Source organism: Canis lupus, chromosome 24, assembly GCF_048164855.1.
Source record: "Canis lupus baileyi chromosome 24, mCanLup2.hap1, whole genome shotgun sequence".
Lineage (NCBI taxonomy): Eukaryota > Metazoa > Chordata > Mammalia > Carnivora > Canidae > Canis > Canis lupus.
The window spans coordinates 34703688-34724511 of record NC_132861.1 but is presented as its reverse complement, the minus strand read 5'-3'; the positions used below and the strand labels follow the sequence as shown (position 1 = coordinate 34724511).

Below are 20824 nucleotides of genomic sequence, written 5' to 3'. Positions count from 1 at the left end.
AGAAAAGCCCCAGATACATACGAGGTACTCTATAAATAGTTACAGAACAAATGAATGTCCTATATCTCCCCATCGTGCTGTGAATTACCTGCAGCGAGGTCCTAAACTTTATACATATTTTAACTCCCTCACAGAGAATACACAGTACATTGCATATAAGAAAAGTGTTTATGAAAAAAAAAAAAATAAATAAAAAAAAATAAAAAAAAAAAAAAAAAAAAAAAAGAAAAGTGTTTATGATGATGATCAGTACTTCTCCATATTGATTAAATGAAATAGTGAAAGCACCCAAGCACAGTGACTGGTGTAGAGTAAGAACTAAGTAACTGATATTTAAATTGATAGCATTATCTACATAATTAGCAGTATTTTTCAGGGCCCCACCATTCCAAAGACTCTAAAAGTTCATCTGTGTCCATCATGTCTCAATAATGGCAAGGGAGTCAAAGCAAAAGGAAGACAGAAGGGAGATGAATTTTAGTCCTATTAATCTTTAAACTTTTGAGAAGTATAGTGCATTCCTATGATGTGTAAGAAAATCCTAAATAAATGATTTATTTCAACAAATGTTTATAGAGAACTAGTTTGTGCTAGGCACTATATTAATTTGTGCTTATTTTTTAAAAAATATAGTCCCTGCATTGAAAAGCTTGTAATCTTGTATAAACGATAAACAAATATATAGGTTATGTCAAGAGAAACAAATAAAAAGTGATCTAGGAGCAGCAGGCACATTCAGTCTGAACTGTGGGCTTTGGAAGGACTTTCTGGAGGATATATAGTCAGAGTATGTTTACCAGAATATCATGTGTTGGCTGTTTCAATAAGACATTTTCTACAACAAAAGCGCAGTTGCTACTCTCCTATAACAGTAAAGCAAAGTAGGAGAAGTAAATGAACTTTTAGAGTTCTTCATTTATATTTATCCTTTCTAAATTCTTCATAAAAGTTTCATAGCTGTTCCACCACTGTGTATTGATAAAATTAATCTTTTTTTAATTCATCTAAATCTAGCATTCCTGCAATAAAATTTAGTAAATGCAACAGAATTCAGTACCTGCAACACCTGAAGAATTATAATCCCACATGCATGTTCAATATTCCATTTTCTGATAAGTTAAGTGATTACCCATATTGTGGAAACAAGAAGTTGGATGAAGGAGAAGAGTGTGATTGTGGCTCCATTCAGGTATTTGCAAATAATATCTTTAAATTACAAAGTTTATGCTTAGCTTGAACGTAGGCAAGGAGGTAGCCATTAAACAACCATGATATTCCTTGTAAAGTTTTAAAGAATGTGTTTTTTGTCTCATTTTGAAATGAGTCCCTGGTGTGGCCTCATTACAAGGCATCTTACCAAGTCATGAACTGTATAATGATCTTACTGGAGATCCACAGTACCGCATTTGCCTGGTTTATATGGTAATTGGTTCTTCTTGTAAGAAAGGCCTGTAGGTGCCATTAAGTCTGATCTCATGCATAATAGGAATCTGTTCTCCACAGTCAGGCAATTGAGCTTTACTTGGGGCCTTATAAGGCTGGTCTATATCCCAGTTGGACAGTTCATGTCATTAGAAAACTGTCTTAACCGAGAAGAACCCTTCTAACCTTCCACATATTTATTACAGCCTTGGTCTCTGGAACATTTAGAACATGGCTTTAAGATAAATTTTAAAGTAATTCTTAATCTGCTTTTCTCCAACATAGAAGCTATTTCTCTTAAGAGCCTATCATATAGGTATGGATCTTAGCCACTTCTCAAATTATTATATTTATAATATAAATATTTATATTTATAATTATATATATATAAGTTCCCAAGTTCCACTTGGGAACATTTTTAAAACATGGGTTCTGATTCTGTAGGCCTGAAGTGAGGGTGAGATCCTTCATTACTAACAATCTGCAAGGTTATGTTGATACTGCTGGTCTGAAGACGACATTTGTAGTATGTACACTTAGACACTAATTCAAAATAAGTCTAATAGCCTAGTGAATCAGAGACTATATGATCAGAGTGGGGACAGTGACATGTAAAGAAGTTGCAACAACTAGTTTTCAAATGTCTCAGATTAAATGTAAAGAGGCTCTTAAATTTGGAAAATGGTGCTTTTGCCTATGCACATTCTTTAGAATGGTTCTACAGTTTGATTCCAACACATGAAGTACCTTACAATACAGGATGCAGACAATTTCTTTTGCTATTTTAATTTTTTAGAGTACATAGGCCCTAAGCATCCTTCCTGCTAATTATTTAATGATGTATTAAAAACAACAAAGTTCCACTTGAAATACTTAAAATCTTGAGGAAAATGTGAAATTAGATCTTCAGAAGTTCTATTATTAAACTTTTAGAATTGAGAAGTAGCAAGATCCTTTCAAAGAATGGAAATCATCAGGAAAACGGAAGGTCAGAAACTTTGAACTTTGTATACTGCTGATGAAAATTCATTAGCATGGAGTACTAAACGGCCAATTTGGAAGAAAATAGAGGCACCTGGGTGGCTCAATCAGTTAAGTCTCCAATTCTTGATTTTGACTCAAGTCATGATCTCAGGGTCTTGGGATTAAGCCTCACATTGGGCTCCATGCTCAGTGGGTAGTCTGCTTGAGATTTTCCCCCTCTCTCTCTGAAAGACAAGTAATAATAAATTACACAGAACAACTTATTAAACAGGACCTTAAGTACAAAACAATTTATCTTTTTGATTATTTCCAGGAGTGTACCAATCCTTGCTGTGATGCAAACAAATGTGTGTTGAAGCCAGGATTTACTTGTGCAGAAGGAGAATGCTGTGAATCTTGTCAGGTAAGGACCTTTGCTAGGAATGGGTTTTCCATTTTCAGTTTAAGTGTACATAGGACCACAGAATTGGCCATCCATTGAATGACCCTACACTATTAATCCCAGATCAGGGTTAGGCTTGCTTGTCCCAAATAAAACCTCTTCTGAGATGTTCTGACTTCAGTCCTGGGCAATCCCATGGTCAGGAAAGTGAAGAAGCATGTAGGTATCACTTGGTCTTTTAGGAATAGAGCTATATGATCAACATTATTCTTGTTCCTTTGTAAATCATTACCAACTTATTTAACCTCAGCTCAGATGTGGTGATAGGGAGGGGTGGCATTCCAACAACAGTGAACTAGAAGGGAAAAGGATCATACAGGACTTGGAAAGTGAGAGTGACTAGTACATGGAAATATATTCCTAGGTAAGGCAATCAGGAATCCAAATGACTCTGTCCAAAGTTTTAATGACATCTCTTTCAACTCACTGTACTGTAAACTCACAAAGGAAAGGAAGCATGTCTTATTCATTTTCAAATCTTTCTAGGACTCATTACAATCAAATGCATATTGAGAGGCTGAATAATGCACTTTCCTCCAGGAATGAGTCAGAGAATTTTTCCAGTTCATATGGAGAGATCTGATTTATTGGGAATGGAGTTTCCTCATTATAGATAGGTAGGGGCTCCCAGTTGTATGTGTGCTGGGGATGGTATGTACTAGAGCAAAATGAACAAAACACTTGCTCATTTCTCCATTTTATGTCTGTTCCAACTCTGCCCAATGTTGTTCTAATACAGATTTTCAAAAACACCATCGTGTCTTTCCTGAAATTACATAAAAACCAAATGTATTTACAAATGATAATAATTCTCAGTGGAATAGAGATGAAAGTCATGATCCAAACTTAAAACATTTATTTTTAGATAAATTAAGTGGGTCAAACTTTCCCCTACTTACTGAAACTTAACATACCTAATGTGTCCAAGATTTATTAGTCTTTTTTTTCAACAGATGAAAAAATCAGGGTCCATATGCAGACCAGCAAAAGATGAATGTGATTTTCCTGAAGTGTGTACTGGTCACTCTACTGCATGTCCTCAGGACAAATTCCAAGTAAATGGATTTCCTTGCAAGAATGCAAAAGGCTACTGCTTCATGGGGAAATGTCCCACCCGGGATGATCAGTGCTCTGAATTCTTTGATAATGGTGAGAGAGTATTCACTCCAGTGAACAGCTGATAAACATAATAGCTATTATTATCCTGTAAAAATTTAGGGACAAGATTGAAGATAATGCCATTTGTGATATTCTTCCCAGATCTTACCTAGAATTTCTTTGGATATTACCGTTAATATTAGTTGATATTACCTCTAACATTAACTAGCTCAGTATGTGGGTTAAGGTATGTTTGTTACTTTTTTATATCCATACTTCTCCCTAAAATATCCTCCTGATGCAATAGGATAGCTTTAGAGTGATTTATTTTTCCCATTCTGCCTTACCAATTCTTAATACTGAAATTTCAATTGCATTAGAAAAATAAGATATTTTACGATTTATAACATTCATGTTTTTATTGTTCTACTTTAATTATTCCATATTGGATCCTAGAGGTGAAAGACAGTTCTGATCTCTGCTATGAGATGAATAAAAAAGGAAATAGATTTGGATACTGCAAAAACAAGGAAAACAGCTTAATTCCCTGTGAAGAGAAGTAAGTGCTTTTTAAGAGTGTTTTTGCAAAATCAAAATTGCTCTTGTTCTGACAGCTGCTAACCTCTTTTTACTGAGGAGATTAGGAAGAGGGGGGGTGAGGGAATGAGCACACATCCCTGTCTGTGTAACTGGTATTTACATACTATGAGCTGAAGGTCATGGAGAACAAGGAGAAAAGATAAGAAAGAGATAAATTTCTTAGGAAAGAAAGGGAGGAAGAGAAGCCAAAAAAACAATAGGAAGATACAGTGGAATGGGGGAAAAGAAACAGAAAGAAGGAATAAGTGAAGCCATAACAGGAAAGAAAAGTAGAACTTGAAATTGGAAGGAAGGAGAGAAGTGGAAGCTAGATCTGATTTTAAAAAGCATTAGCTGTGTCATTCTTCCAGGTTTGCTATACTCAGAAAGGTTTTTTTCTGTGCCATAAAACAGGGATTGGACTGAAAACAACAAAGAAAACTTTGGTCAAGTTCAACTTTGCTCATATATATACGAGGTGAAACTCGGCAGTCACTTAACTTCCTCTAGCTTCCAATTTTTGCCTAATCTATAAAATGGGTATAATAGTAATAGCAAATGCATAGTTTTTTTTGTGTGTGTGAGAATTAACTGATGTGCTCTGTGCAAGAAAGAATAAAGAATAAGAGAGAAATCTTAACGTATTGATGAAAGTTATACAAACTCAAATTACTAATAGGAAATATTCTTCTGTAAACTTGAGCTAATATGGATTTGTGAGAATCACAGAACTCCAAAGAAATACAATTATTTTACATCTTCACCTACTCATCACAGGTCCCAAAGTCAGGACTTTGTCTAACCTTTCATCCTGCCTCTCTTGGTGCTTTTGCAACCCACTGATGAGCCTGGGTCTAGAGAAAAGTGACCAGGCCACACCACTATACTGCCAGCCTCATCTCTATAAAGTTCTATTTCCTGGTCCCAAGACAGAATATTCTTCCTTTCCTTCAGAGATGTCAAATGTGGAAAGATACACTGCAGTAGAGGGCAGCATTCATCACTACTTGGGAAAGAAAAGATCAATCACCTTAAGAAGATTTCAAAGCAGAATGTCACTGCAGAGTGCAAAACTTTTATTTTATACCACAATTCTAAAGATTTGGGCCTGGTTGCTCCTGGAACAAAATGTGGAGATGGAATGGTAAGATGAAAGCCCTCTGTTTTATGAAAACTTCTTGGTTCAGCCACTTTAAAAAATTATTTTTTAATTGGTTCCTGAGGGCCTCTATATGGAAAAGCAGAAACAAATGGGTAACTTTTTATTTTAATTGAGCAAAGTAGTAATAACACTATAATAAATATTCATTTTGTCTAATCTCTGTTATAGAAAATGATATGCAAATGTTATTAGTGTGCTAATTAGTATCTTAGAGTAGACATCTAGTGAAATTATAGACATAATTTTTTTAATTAATTTGACTGTGAAGTAGCCATATGTTCTTCATTTATTTTATTCATTCATTCCTATTTACTGGGCACATGCTATGGTGCCAGTGGCCATGCTAGACACAAATGATATAAAGATGAGTGTACTTGAGAATTTCATAGATTGAATTATATATTACAATCTAATACAAGTGCTTTTATAGTGGTGTGACCAATGCACATTTGAGTCCAAAACAAGAGGTGACTGACTTTACTTGGACAACACAAGTGATATTTCAACTTTGACATTATGAACATTTTTCAATGCAGACAAAATGAGAAAATGCTTTTTAGAAAGAAATACCTACATAATATGCAAAGGTGCAAATGTATAGCATAGTCATGTAACTGACAATTTCAATGTTACTGGAGCTTTGGGTGAAATGTCAGAATATGAAGCTGAGCAGCTAGAGTAAGGCCAGATCAGAAGAGGTTTATCATTCCAAGGTGGAAAATTTAGATGCATCCTAAAAACAACAGCCAACTCATCAAAGCTTATAAACACAGGAATATATAGAAAACATAATACTTTTTAAAAATCAGTTATTTCAAAATACTATAGTTACTGTCTGTGATATAGCTTCTCTTCTCCCATACCACCACCCACAAACATTACATAGTATCATGCATATAATGTGATAGAAAAATGAATTGAAAAAAAATCCAGAATGTAAAGGAAGGAATTAGAATTTAATAATTTAATGGAGATTATATTTCAAATCCATATTTTTAAGTATTACAATTTCCCATTAAAATAATTAAATATCAAAATTGTGAGGAATGTATATTTGTAAAATTTTACGTACGTATGTGTACCAGCCACATACTAGAGAGTTCAATGACTTTCAATGATAGAGTGTATGAGGCATTAGATTAGAGAAAATATCAAACAATTTTCTATTCACATCGGGTAAGAAAAATCATCCAGAAATACTAAGCAAAAGTATGACTTACCCTTCATAGAACCCATTAAGAGTGGCAGGGATTAAGCAAAGGAATTTATATGGAAGCTATTACTGCATCTTGATCTTATAAGTATGTTGTGACCATATGCCGCCACATAGAGGGCCTATTGTTTCAGGAGAAGTCTTAGTATAAAAGTGTACAAATCAGGGCAGCCCTGATGTCTCAGCAGTTTAGCACCTCCTTCAGCATAGGGAGTGATCCTGGAGACCCAGGATCAAGTCCCACAACTCCCTGCATGGAGCCTGCTTCTCTCTCTGCCTTTGTCTCCGCCTCTCTCTCTATCTCTCTCTTTGTGCCTTTCATGAATAAATAAATAAAATCTTTTTTAAAAAGCATACAAATCATAATGGTGCCAGTTATTGAACTATTTCACAATGATGGAATTTATGAATAGCAAATGTCAGTTTATAGAGGTATCACAAAGATACTAATTATAGACTTTTCATCTCATTTTTACATTGAGATAGTATTTTTATATATGAGTAAATTAAAATGAATAAAACATTCTAGTTTCTCTTAATATTTTTTCTTTCTGGGTCAATTTTAATTTGGCATAAGAAATGAGGGCAAACATATCCCATTGCTCCCGGATTTTTTTTTCCTTATAGAACTTGCAGCATAGATAAGGAAAATAATACAGTGGAAAAGGAAGAAGAGTAGAGGAGAAGGGGAAGGGAAGAGAGAATACTAGTCTTCACTGGCACAAAAGAATTGCCGCAAACCTGTCTCTATAGTTTTCTCTTTATATATAAACATTTATATACATATAAATATGGCAAAATCAAAAAAGGAACATTTCAATGTTTCCCTTTAGTTGAACCTGAAGTATGTGGAAAGATATTTACATAGATTTACACAGTGTTTTCCAGTGTTCATTGATCATGTATATAGGAAAATCCATTCTATAAGGATTAGAAAGAAGACAAATAGCAACATACATAAAAGAATTCAACAGTGTGAACAATGGAGATTAATCTGAGGACTCATAGATGATCTTCCCCTATGAAACACATATACATAAGAAAAGAGAGAAATCCTTTAGAAAAAAGTTAAATTTATATTTTAATCAGATTTAAATGGATATTAAATCTATAAAAATGGTATTATTTGAAAACAAGCACTGCCTTCAAATTACAAAATAAATCATAACTACTGATTTATTTGTAATTTGAGCAGTAAACCATGAAATGGATAACACAAAAAAATAGTAAATTAGAAGTTAAAATTCTTAACACACAAGGATGAAATAAAGGAATTCTAAAGAAGAAAATGGGGATCCCTGGGTGGCGCAGCGGTTTGGCGCCTGCCTTTGGCCCAGGGCCCGATCCTGGAGACCCGGGATCGAATCCCACGTCGGGCTCCCGGTGCATGGAGCCTGCTTCTCCTTCTGCCTATGTCTCTGCCTCTCTCTCTCTCTCTCTCTCTGTGTGACTATCATAAATAAAAAAAAAAAAAATAAAGAAGAAAATGAATACAAGCAGGAAAAATAGTCCTAAGAAATCTAATACTGTTTTAATAGGAATCCTAGATAAAGAAAACATAAGTAAAAGTATGATTGAAGATGTAATAACAAAAAAATCGCTGAGCTGAAGAATGTATAAAATAAAAACTCAGTACCAGAAAAAATTCATAGAAGGAGGTGAGCATTTAGAATCATCCTCACAGCATACAGTCAACAATAAAGAAAATGTCACATAAGCACTAAAGAAGGCAAGCGGCACTTTTCAACAACAACAACAATTATCAGGCCATTATTACATTTATCTCCAAAAAGAAATGCCAGAAGATATTGCAGCAAAATCTGTGGAGCTTTGGGGAATAGAAGTATTGGAATCCTAAAACCATACTTGCAGCCAAGTTATTATTCATATAGAAAGAAATAGGATGACGTCCTCACACACCTTATGACTATAAAAAACTACAGTAAATTAGATAGCATTTATTTCTGAAAAGAAAGATAGTCAAGAAAGTGTTCTAGCCAGCTGAGAAATGAATTAAACTAAAAAGTTAAATGAGTAGAGAGAATATTAAGGAAATAGTTGCAAGCCAGAAAGTCTATATTAATTTTGAATAAATTATAGTTATTTATTATTAATATGTTTATTATAAGATTATAAAGCATTGAATAGTGAATAACAGTCTATAGAAATCTCAAATTTCAATTTTCTCAAACAAATATATAAAGAAAAATAAAGAATAAAAATGTGACAAATGTCTTAGCTTACATAAGGAAGAGTTAATGCTTATTTGGTATTGACAATGATAGAGTGATTAAGATTTAAATGTTTTAATGCAAAATGAATCAATGTTTAGAAAACAAGACATATGGCTTTCAAATAATTGCAGAAAAAGTAATAAAGATAAAAAAGCTAAAATGTCTAACATTTAAAATAATATACTAAAATGAAAGGAGTAAAATTAAACATATCACTTATCACAATGAATATAAGTAGAATAAAATTTCCGTATTTAAAATGTTAAAGTAAGCTTTGAATTGGTGGATTGAAAAGATTTTTCAGGGGATGACATCAGCAAAATGGTGGAATAAGAAGTGTCCCAGTTGTATCTCCGCACAGCAGTAATAATTTAGTAGCCAGCCATGGAAAAAGCACCTTTGTAGGAGCTTTGAAACCAGGTAGTATCTTGCAAAACACTGATGGAGTCCATTTTGAGGAAGGAGGCCCATTGCTGGGTGATAAGCTTGTTGACCATAATCCTAGCTACAGACCCCATAAATACCCATGTCTCCTGCTACTTGGCTGTAACCCCATTTGGCTTTGGTACTGTTACCAACAACATCTTCTAGGCACCCATCAGACTTATCTATATCCCTGGAGGCAGACCTGAAGATCTTGGTCCAGCCACAGCTTCAATGGCAGACTGGATCATTCAGAAGAAAAAATCAGCGAAGTCTAAGATAGGTCATTTGAAATTAGCTAGTTGGAAGAACAAAAGAGAAAAGAATGAAAACTAGTGAAGAAAGCCTTTATATGATACTAAAGACAAAAAAAATGAATATATGCATTATGTGAGTCCCAGAAGGAGAAAAGAGAGAAATAAAGAGGAATAAAGATTATTTTTAATAATAATGGTTGAAAAATTGCCAAATATTGGGAAGGATATGGACATTTAGATTCAGAAAGCTCAAAAAAACACAAGCAAGACCAATCCGAAGATTATCCAGAGATAGATTATGGCCAAATTGTCAAAAGCCAAAGACAAAAAGAGAATTTTAAAAACAAGAGAAAAGCAACTCATCATATCTAAGGGAATGACCATAAGACTATCAATAAAATTCTCAGCAGAAGTCTTACAGGCCAAGAGAGGTGGGGTGATATATCCCAATAGAGTTGAAAAAATATTTCCTGATACAAGTTTTTAAAAGAAATGGGTAAAAATAAAAATGACAGGTAAAAATTAAATGTGTGAAGATAAGCCAGGTAATAATTATAAGCAACAAAAACAACAATATTTTGGTTATAAAATGTACAAAATATAACAAGCAAATTTTTTAAAGTTAATAAGCATAAATAAGATTAATTGACACGACAATAACAAGTGCCTAATCAGTAACTGTGATATAGCAAGCAAAGATCGTTACCAAATCAAAAGAACACTTGATACAAGTAATAAAAAGAAATTATTTCATTTATGATTATAAAATCTTTGATAAATTAACATTTGAAGAATTAGTAAGGATATAGATATTTTAAGGATTTTGTATATAACAATAAATGTACACTATCTTTGTTTCAAATATCTATCAAACATTTATGGAGAATTCTTTCTTCTACAGAATATTCTACATGTGATTTTTTTTCAATACGAAAATCATGTACATTCTAAGAACAAGTTATTAATTCATATCGGTAACTTCATTTCCAGGTGTGCAGCAATGGTGAATGTATGAAACTTGAAAAGGTCTACAATTCAACCAACTGCTCTTCTCAATGCAATGAAAATGCTGTAAGATTGGACTGCTTTTTAAATTAATGTCTTGCCAGTCATTTATTTACAAAGGACTTCATTCCTGAGCATGGAGTGTATGCGTGTATGTGTTTGTGTGTGTGTGTGTGTGTGTGTGTGTGTGTGGTGATTTTTTAAATATACATTTGGGATCCATTTTTTCATGGATCATCCATAAAACTAATCTAAATATCCAAACCAGTATTATACATAGATATTGCCAGTATTGAAAGTATATATTTTATTAGTGGACTGGTAATCTAGAAACCCAGTAACTTAGTACATATCAAGTTTAAACCTGATGTTTAAAGTTGTATCTATCATAGTGTCACTTATAGTTAAATTATGCCAATGTCAACATTAACCTAAGTTTTTGACAAATCAACAAAATATTATATAATATGTATGTATGTGTGTATATATGCATATATGTATGTGTATATGTCTATACATATATATACACATATATAATTGTATATATGTATGTATATGTACATATACATACATATGTATATACATATATATACACTCACACATGTATATAATTTCAATTAACACTACCGAGTACTAGCAGTACCTAGTAGTTTGCATTTGTGGATAATATCTCCCCTTAACCCAATTAATCAATAAGACTTATATAAAGTTGTATATATATCAGGTACTCTTTCAAGTACTTTACATATACATTCATTTAAAAGCTTTAGAAGAGGCTTAAAAGGTGAGTACAATTTCTATACCTACTTTTATATTGTGGAGAATAAGTCCATGATGTTATGTGAAAGAAAAGCTGAGATTTAAATACAGAAAGAATGCATTATTCTTAATCGTTACACACACTTTTTGATGAAAACATTATGCCACCACTTTTTCTCATGTTAATATTATTTCATTACTACTAAGCCCAGCTAGAGCCTGCAGTCTAGATATATGTGTAACTCTAGCAGGCTTGTTCCTTTAATAGATTGATGCCTTCTAGAAAGATAAGTCAAACCATCTTGTTCCTCTGGTTTTTAATTTATTAGAATTATTCTCTTGTCCAAAGGCCATCTTCAAAAGCAGTTGCTTCTTGTAATTTTGTTTGCTTATGTTTTTTAAAGTTTTATTCTGGTATGCAGTTTAGTTAACTAATCAGTAAAAGTGTGTGTGTGTGTGTGTGTGTGTATGTGTGATGTAGAACTAAGATATGTGAGGTGCAAAACACACACATAATCTGATAAAATTATATGACTGACTGCTTTTCCAGGTGGATGGCCATGACCTTCAGTGCCAGTGTAAGGAAGAACAGGAACATGTGGACTGGGAAGAAAACTTAAATGTTACCAGTGAGCATCCTAGAAATATAATATCTTGCATATATCAAAAGCCTAAACATTTTTGCCTTATTTCCGAAGTCTAATAGATGTATGTTGTATTTCTGCATAGATTTGCATGATGTTTTAATTATTTTGCATATTTAAATACCCAAACTTGAATTTACAACAATTGCCTTTTAGAATTAACATATCTTCTTCTAGTTAAATTTGGATTAGGTCTTCTAAGAATCCATAACACAACAAAACCTTTCCTAGAGTCAATTAATAAAGGAGTCAAAACATTTCCTGCTGATTGTAGTTCTTAAACATAGTGGACTCTTGAGTAGAGTGCCAATGGTTAACACAATGATAATTTCTAAAATGTTTGGATCTTTTACTTTATATTTTTTTTAAAAATGGAGGAAGGGGGAATTAAAGTCATTTAAGGAAGGGAGAAACTGGATTATAACAGCTCTAGTTAATATTCCACTGTCCTAAAGTTGATGTCCTGGCTAAAGCTTATTATGCTTTTTAATGTTGCAGATATATCCATCCTGGCTGTTATGCTTGTCCTGGTTATTTTTGGTGTTGGGGTTGTCATATTATTAATTCATTACCAAAAATGCATTAAGCTGAAGCAAATTCAAAGGTATGTTTTTTCTATGTGTTGAAATGTAACCATTACTGAGAATATATAACCTTTATCACCATAGATGATACTCCACGGGGGTGAAGTATAAGCCCCTTACTGAGGACAAAGTAAGAGTAACAGTAAATTGAACTTTTAGATATTTATGTTCTCATCTCCAAATGCCTATTCCAGTGGTTCCCAAACTTTGCTACACATGGGAATCAGAGATTTTTTAAAAGAATGCTAATTTTAGTTCCTACCTCAGATTTAATCATTAGAGCGTGTAACCTGAGTATCAATCTTTTAGAAATCACCTAAGTGATTAAATATTAACCACAGACTTATCCTACAGCTTATGTTAATATTCAATTTCCTTCTTGACAGCCCACCTACAGACTCACTGGGAGTGGAGAATAAAGGATACTTTGGTGATGACCAGCAGACAAGGACTGAGCCAATTTTACCTAATATTCATCCCCTCCATGTAAGGAGATGTCATTCTTAATAGTTAATTTATTTAAAAAGTAGTTGTATATGTTTTGAAGTGGAACTAACCCTAAGACATGGGAGATGCAAAAGAACTGTTTAACATGATTCCACACCAATGAAGCTTACAATCCACATGTGGGGAAGGAAAGGATGGCAAGACATGAGCAAACCAAGACACTATTTCAAAGCAGTATATATTCATTAAATATTTAACGAATATTTGTGCACTATTGGAAAAGTTTACAAACACAAACTCTATTTTGGGATATAAAACAAGCTTTTTTATAAAAAAAAAAAAGATTCTATTTATTTTTTAAGAGGGAGAGCATGAGCAGGTAAGAGGGGCAGAGGAAGAGGGAGAAGCAGATTCCCTACTGGGCAGGGAGCTCTGAGATCATGACCTGAATGAAGGCAGATACTCAACTCACCAAGCCACCCAGGCACCCTGGATGTAAAAGAAGTCTTAACAAACTTAAAAGAATTAGTCATACAAAATATGTTCTCAAAGTAAAATTGTATTAAAAATAATTAACAGAAATATATTTGGAAAATCCCTAATTGAAAGTTAGATAAGAAATTCTAAGGAGCACTTGGGTCAAATAAATATCAGGGTGGCCCCGGGTGGCTCAGTGGTTTAGTGCCGCCTTCTGCCCAGGGCCTGATCCTGGAGACCCCGGGATCGAGTCCCATGTCAGGCTCCCTGAATGGAGCCTGCTTCTTCCTCTGCCTGTGTCTCTGCCTCATTCTCTCTCTCTCTCTCTGTGTGTGTGTCTCTCATGAATGAAAATATAAAATCTTTAAAAAGAAATCAAAAGGGGGGATAGAAAATACTTTAAACTAAAAGAAAATGGAACAAAACATACCAAAATCTGTGGGAAGTAGTGAAATCAGTAATTAAAGAAGTTTATAGCACTAAATACTTATGCCAGAAAAGAAAAAAAGTGTCATATCAATGATATTAGCTTTCATTTTAAGAAACAAAAAAAAAAGAAAAGAAAAAGAAGAAGAAAAAAGAAAAGCAAATAAAACTCCATGCAAGTTAGACAGGAAAACAGTAAGTACTGGGCACCAACAAAATAAAAAACAAACAAACTCATAAGAAAACAATGAAAGCAAAAGTGGTTTTCTAGTAATTAATAAATCTTATAAACTTCCAGGCAGACTGAGCAGAAAAAAATAAGAGAGACAGCATGACTGTCAGGAATTACAAAGGTGACTTCACAGGAGAGTAAAGTATCCATATGTACAAAGACACTTTGATTCAGTCCTCAAACCATAAACAAAATTAATTCAAACTGCAATATACACAGAAATATATGTATTTTTCCTAGTAAAAAATTTAAAGTTAAAAAATGTACAAACTAAATTATAGTTTTGAGAGGTAAATGTTTGGGGGTAAAAGTATAATGACATGCAACAGTGAGGTCATTATTTTAAATCAGGAATGTGACTAATTTAGAGGGAAGTTGTAGGTGAAAATAGTGATACGAAACTTGAAGTGGCAAAGTTTTACTGCATAGCCAAGGGAGTGATAACAGGGATATTTACCTAAAATTGGTCAATAAGCCATGAACCAGTTTTTTGTGTGTTTTATCTGTATTGTATTTTCCCATGAAATGATTAAAAATAAATAAAGGACAACAATACTAAGTACTTGTGAGGATATGGACAAGGAAAACTTTCATACAAAGCTAACGAGTTTAAACAGTATAACTATGGGGAAAATTGGTGCTAAGTATTAAAACTAATCATGCATAAACTTTATGACCCAGCATTTCCTGTCATATGAATACACCCAACAGCAATCTGTATATGTACATGGGAAAATATTTACAGTTATGTGCCAATAGTATTTTACACTAAAGGAAAAAGCTGACTGAAATAACAGCTTTAGCAATATACGAAAACCTAAAGGAAAAACCAACAATCTTGGTTAAGTCCCTACAATTAGCAGCTTGTTTACTGCATTTAATAACAGCTATGATTTCCAGTGCCTTCAGTTCATGGAAAAAACTGTAAATGTCCAAATTAAGCTACAAAGTCATTCCCTTAAAAAGAATTAACCAGTGAAGAAAGCATTATTGATAAGACAATACTGATGAAATTTCCCAAGAGGACTGTCTTGAAGGAGGGAAAATAAGCCTTAAATTCAGAGGCTAAATATTAGCTGACCATTATCAGATGCATATGTTGATGAAAATATGATAATGCTAGTATTTTTAAATTAGGATTTTTTTGTTGTTGTTAGTGGTGATCTGGTAACACAGATCCACAAGTTTTGAATGCTTTGCCCCAACTCTACATGTCTCATAATCCCTGTGTTTGTTACTTCACAATATTACAGAACATGGTCCCACTTAATCCCCAGAAATACATATATGACAGTATACCAGAAATACTTCCACTGAAATGGATGGTTAGTTAATCTTTCTCTGGTTGTATGATGGTTTACTATTTTATTTATTTATACTTTTTATTATACCAGTGATGACCCCAAGATTATAAAAGCAAGTTTTAATTGTCCACTGGAATGGATGGAAAATATTGTGTGGAATTTTTTTAGGCTTACACTCAGATTTTGTGATATGAACAACATGATGCTAATACCAATCTTGTATATTTGCCTTGAGATTTAAATAAGAAACTATGTAAATGTACTTATCACAGTGTTTGTTATATATGTAGCACTTAATATGTGTTAACATGCTTTATGAATTAATAAGAAAAACAGTTGTGTTCCCAGAGAAGAGAGTCAGCTGAAAGGAGCCTGAGTATGTGATCAATGATGAAAATTCACAGAAGTCAACCAGAGGATCACATAGAGTTTGGGGCATATTTATTTCATTTCTAGAATGCAAGTTCCTTAAATGCTTTGGCATTGTAGTTAAATGAGAGAATAAAGAAGAGGAGCTTAATAAATATTTGTTAGATATATGTATAAGTTAAATTCACTATTAATGGTATATGTACCATAATATGTTATAAACACAGATTATACAGGAGAGCTCATGGTGTCAAATCTCTCATTTAGGCTTTGAGTATTATTCATTATAAATTTTTATAAATAGCAGTTATTTAGCTGGTGCTTGTTTGACACATTAGTTACCCATCAAAGGCCAGTTTTCAGCAAAATTATAGTTTGGGAAAAGTCTCTTGATGTCCTTTCCCTGTTACATTAATGATGCTTAGTTATTTTTTTCCTCTGGCACTCAGTACCTCTCCTAGGTAGGTCCTGTTTCCACTGGATCATGTTTTCTAGTTGTACAAATGTCCACTATGGGCTAACAGAAAACACTTTAAAGAAGATAACCTCATCCAGGCATCTCTATATTACAACAGTAAGTTTTGGAGGTCCTCAAAGATCTTCAAGGTTCAAAAAGCGGGATTTCAGACATTTGGACAATTCAGTTAAGATTTGGAGGCTGAAAGACTTGTGTGATTCTCATCATCACATGTAAAGAAACTCCCACTCATCTCGAGTGTATGATTGTGACTCCTTCATTATAAGAGAATAGCCTAGGAAAGAATATTGTTCCCATTTACTAGGTTGTATTCCAGAGATACCTAGAAAATTTATATAGCACACTTAAGAAACAGTCACATTTGTTTAAATACAAATTGAAGGTTAACAGAGTTTCTTTTCACTAGCAAAGAACTGCAGAGTCCTTGGAGAGGCTTCCCACCAGTTTTTCAAGTCCACACTACATCACACTGGTATGGTCCCTTACTTCTTTTCTGTTAGTTGTACTGATCCGTGGTCATTTCAATAATAATTTTGGTGCCACTTAACCGTTTGCTGGTTCCTTGAATAAGTCCAATAATATAACATAGCTCTCTGATTTGAGGCAGAAATAGGACAGGTCCCACTTATCATCAGGGCTGGGATTCGTTTGAGAAGAGCACGAGAAGTCATGCTTGTTCATTCATGCACAGATACTACCTTTAGGTAAAATACTGACATTGTGTTCATCATGAACTCTTGGGAATTAGATTAGATTTTTTAAAAACAGATTTTTAACACATTATTTTTCACAATTACTGAGTTTGTGCCCCTTAAATGGTGCTTTTGAGATGAATGCCTCACCAGCCATACCCTACCCCCAACCTTGATTTTCAGGAGTCAAAACCCAGTGATGGCTTCCAGCAGGGCCTTATCAGCCTGAGGGCTTTCCACTGACTGGAATGTATTCCCTGATCAATATTAATGAAAGAGAAACACATTAGCCAAATTTGCATGCATATGCCTTAGAGACTGAGTCAAAAAAAGTTATTACAGGATCTCTAGGATCTTCTGAACTGCTAGAGTCTCTGTATCTGCATCTGTAGCCTCAAGGTCTCTGGTAGAACAATTATTCAGAGATGGGCACTAAAACCACCAAGATTCTCAACTATGTATTTTTTTCAAATCAACAATTCTCATTACACTTTCTTTATTAATGTCTTATGAGTAAGATAGATTTCAGTCTGTGATTCTGCAGAATTTTCCTGTCACACAAAAGGATCTCAGCGTGTGCTGTACGGTTGGGGTGGAATTGAATGAGCATTTCTCCCCAGTCCCCACTCAATCAGTACAGTCCATTTTTATAAGTTGTTTTTACTGGAATTTCGAAAGAAATGTTTTCTTGGTGAAAACTCTGGCACTTGAAAAGTGTTTGGAAATCTCTTACTAAGTACACTGTTGGAGAGATCCATCACAAGGTTTACGAGGAACACTGGTTTCTGATAAAACTTCACTGACCAGAACCATCCCCTGTCCCTCACCCCAGCCTCTCCCATAGCAACTTACAAACTTTATTAGATTTTTAATGAATCAAGAAGAGATGGTCTGCACGTGTATGCGCTCATGTGTGTCTATACATGATATCTGATGCAGTTCCTGACACAGTAAAATTTATTTATTATAGAAACCTGCAAATAAAGATCCAAGAGGAATTGCCGATCCCAATCAAAGTTCCAAAATGGTAAGTTCCTGTGACGGATGGTACCCCTCCACTTTTTAACTTCTTAAACGTTAGCATCCTTTGTGTCCTTTGCCTCCTCATTGATAGAAGTAGGGACTTTTTCTCTTTATCAGAAGAACAGGATGGTTGAAATGATTTTATCTGATATGCTAAAATTTCTAACAGATAATTCAGCAGAACATAGTTCAAGAACTTCTGACCTGATTGCAGAAGCAAGCTAGAATTTGACAGTGTCAGAGTCTCAACACATGTTGACATAACAAAAACAAGACTTCTTTCTCAAACTTTTTTTGCCCAGCATATATGCACTTATGGGTTTTAATGAAGGATTCTAAAAAATGTAATAGCATAGGTAATTACAGAGAAAGTACCTTCCTCATGAACAGTTATTTCATGATAGTTTCATCAAAGTTTCACTTACCCCATCAATAACTGGCTATATCTGAGGGATGATTTCATTTTCGAATTGCTATGGCTATGTTAGAAAATCTATCAAGAAATTGTGTTTTTTGTCAAAGGGGGACAAAAGAGCATTGTTCGGCTACATTTCAGTTCATTCATCCATTCTTTGATTTCTGTTGAGTTTCTACAATGTACTGGTTAATATGAAGCTTTCCCCCACAAAACATTCTTATAAGGAAACTTCCCCAGTACACTTCCTCTGTTGGGACGGGGAAGGGATGATATTTCTAATGGTCCTTCCACTCCATAACGATGGACCTGTCTCATACTGAAGAGTGGAGAGAAATGCTCCCTAGTGCAAGCAAAATGTTTAGCTTTCTGTAATGAAAAACAAAATGGTTTTCTTTCTTTTGATAGGCTTGTTCATTTTATAATGACTGCTTAATTAGCCATGGCTAAGGAGATTTGGGAAAATGTGAATAAATGTAGTACAACAGAATCCAGAAAAGTTACTGTAATTAGCAGATAAAAATGAGTAACTGAAACATAACATGCTTATAGACTTTAGGGGAAATAACTTCTTTTTAACCATCTGTTTTTATTTAGAACTTGAAATTGGATATCCAAAATGGCTGTGCAAGGCTAGGTTGAGGATTCTGGCGGAAAGATCTTCACAACCTTCCCTAGATATTTGCTACACAAGCTTCTGGCAGTTTTTCAAAATTTCTTTATCCGGACAGAAAATGTTGACGAGAAACAGATTCTTTCTGTAATTATTTACCTACAGAATTTACAACCTGTATTGTAGACATATAGTACAAAAAAATTCGTACCTTTTCAATGCTTTTTAGCCTAAAACAAAAATAGCCTCTTTGCTTTAGTGTTTTCCTTTAAAATGTCAATCTAGTTGCTTTAAAAAGACTCAAAACCTTGAGGATATTAAATTACACCCCTGAGTCGAAGAAGCAAAACATTGGGAGCATAAAACTACTTAACTTAATTGGAATCTGACACGATTACCACTAATTCTGGTTTAAAAGAAATTGTCTCCTGCAGAAATGCCAAGAAATTCAGTGCAGGAAGTCATCTGATTCCACTAAATAATTAAAAGGTAGATAGCTGTATGGCTTATGTCCTATCAGCGAAGGAGGCAGAAGAATAGTCATCTTAACTACAGAGTAGTTCGTAAAATTGTGATGGCAGCAAAGGAGGACTTGAAGTGCTCCTGGTTAAATTCCCTAGAATCTAATTCTAAACTGCTAAATTTTTAGAATTCCTTGTAAAGCTGACAGAAGTCAGGGGGTTATAAGAATTTCAGAAAATTAGTTTCAGCAGAGAAGAACTACAACCCCCATGAGGTGCTTATGAGATCTTTATAATACAGAGATTCAAGAACTTACTGTGTAATTTTTGTGCCATCTCTACTCCTTCCTGATGATGCTGTGTGGGGCTGTTCCAAGAATGATTTCAGCTGTTTCTTATGCCAATGTTTCCCACCATCTTCTCTTATAGCTTCTGTTAAAGCTATATGCAATTGTTTCATTCACTAAAATGAATTTTTCAACTGTGAAATGAGAATTTTCTGATTCAATAAATAAAGGCTGCAAATCAAGGAAGAAAGCTGGTTGTTCCTGATGAAACTCTTCTTGCTATGTTGACTGGTTGATGGGAGGACAAGTGAGATCGGCAAAAGACAGCAGGGACTCAGCACTTTACACCTAGTGAGCATTTATTTATTTATTTATTTGAGAGGGAGAGAGAGAGAGCAAGTGCATGCATAAACAGGGAGGGGCAGAGGGAGAGGGAGAGAGAGAATCTCAAGCATATTCTATGCCCAGCATGGAGCCCAAAGTAGGGCTCAATCTCATATCCCTGATATCGTGACCTGAGTCAAAATCAAGAGTTGGATGCTTAACAGACTGATCCACTCAGGAGCCCCATTGAGCTTTTAATAAACATTTGTTGTTCTAATTAAAACCATTCATTTAGGGGATCTCTGGGTGGCTCAGTGGTTTAGTGCCTGCCTTCGACCCAGGGCGTGATGTCCTGCATTGGGCCCCCTGCATGGAGCCTGGTTCTCCCTTTGCCTATGTCTTTGCCTCTCTCTCTCTCTCTCTCTCTCTCTCTCATGAATAAATAAATAAAATCTTTAAAAACAATCCAT

The 20824-nt window shown here is 34.2% G+C and overlaps 1 protein-coding gene across 2 annotated transcripts in view; it reads left to right on the top strand.

The window, feature by feature from the left end:
- The window catches only part of ADAM7 (ADAM metallopeptidase domain 7), a 62344-nt gene extending 42064 nt beyond the window's left edge, over positions 1–20280 (top strand). The window contains exons 12-23 of one of the 2 annotated variants that reach the window (XM_072796243.1): positions 1015–1189; positions 2720–2809; positions 3802–3997; positions 4403–4505; positions 5480–5669; positions 10805–10885; positions 12129–12207; positions 12721–12826; positions 13193–13292; positions 16946–17011; positions 18202–18258; positions 19267–20280. In XM_072796243.1, the coding sequence (XP_072652344.1) occupies positions 1015–1189; positions 2720–2809; positions 3802–3997; positions 4403–4505; positions 5480–5669; positions 10805–10885; positions 12129–12207; positions 12721–12826; positions 13193–13292; positions 16946–17011; positions 18202–18258; positions 19267–19311 (1288 nt within the window). In that variant the 3' untranslated portion in view covers positions 19312–20280. The remainder of the gene's footprint in view (positions 1–1014; positions 1190–2719; positions 2810–3801; positions 3998–4402; positions 4506–5479; positions 5670–10804; positions 10886–12128; positions 12208–12720; positions 12827–13192; positions 13293–16945; positions 17012–18201; positions 18259–19266) is intronic. The other variant, XM_072796242.1, reaches the window with a different exon arrangement.
- Positions 20281–20824: the final 544 nt, after the last annotated feature.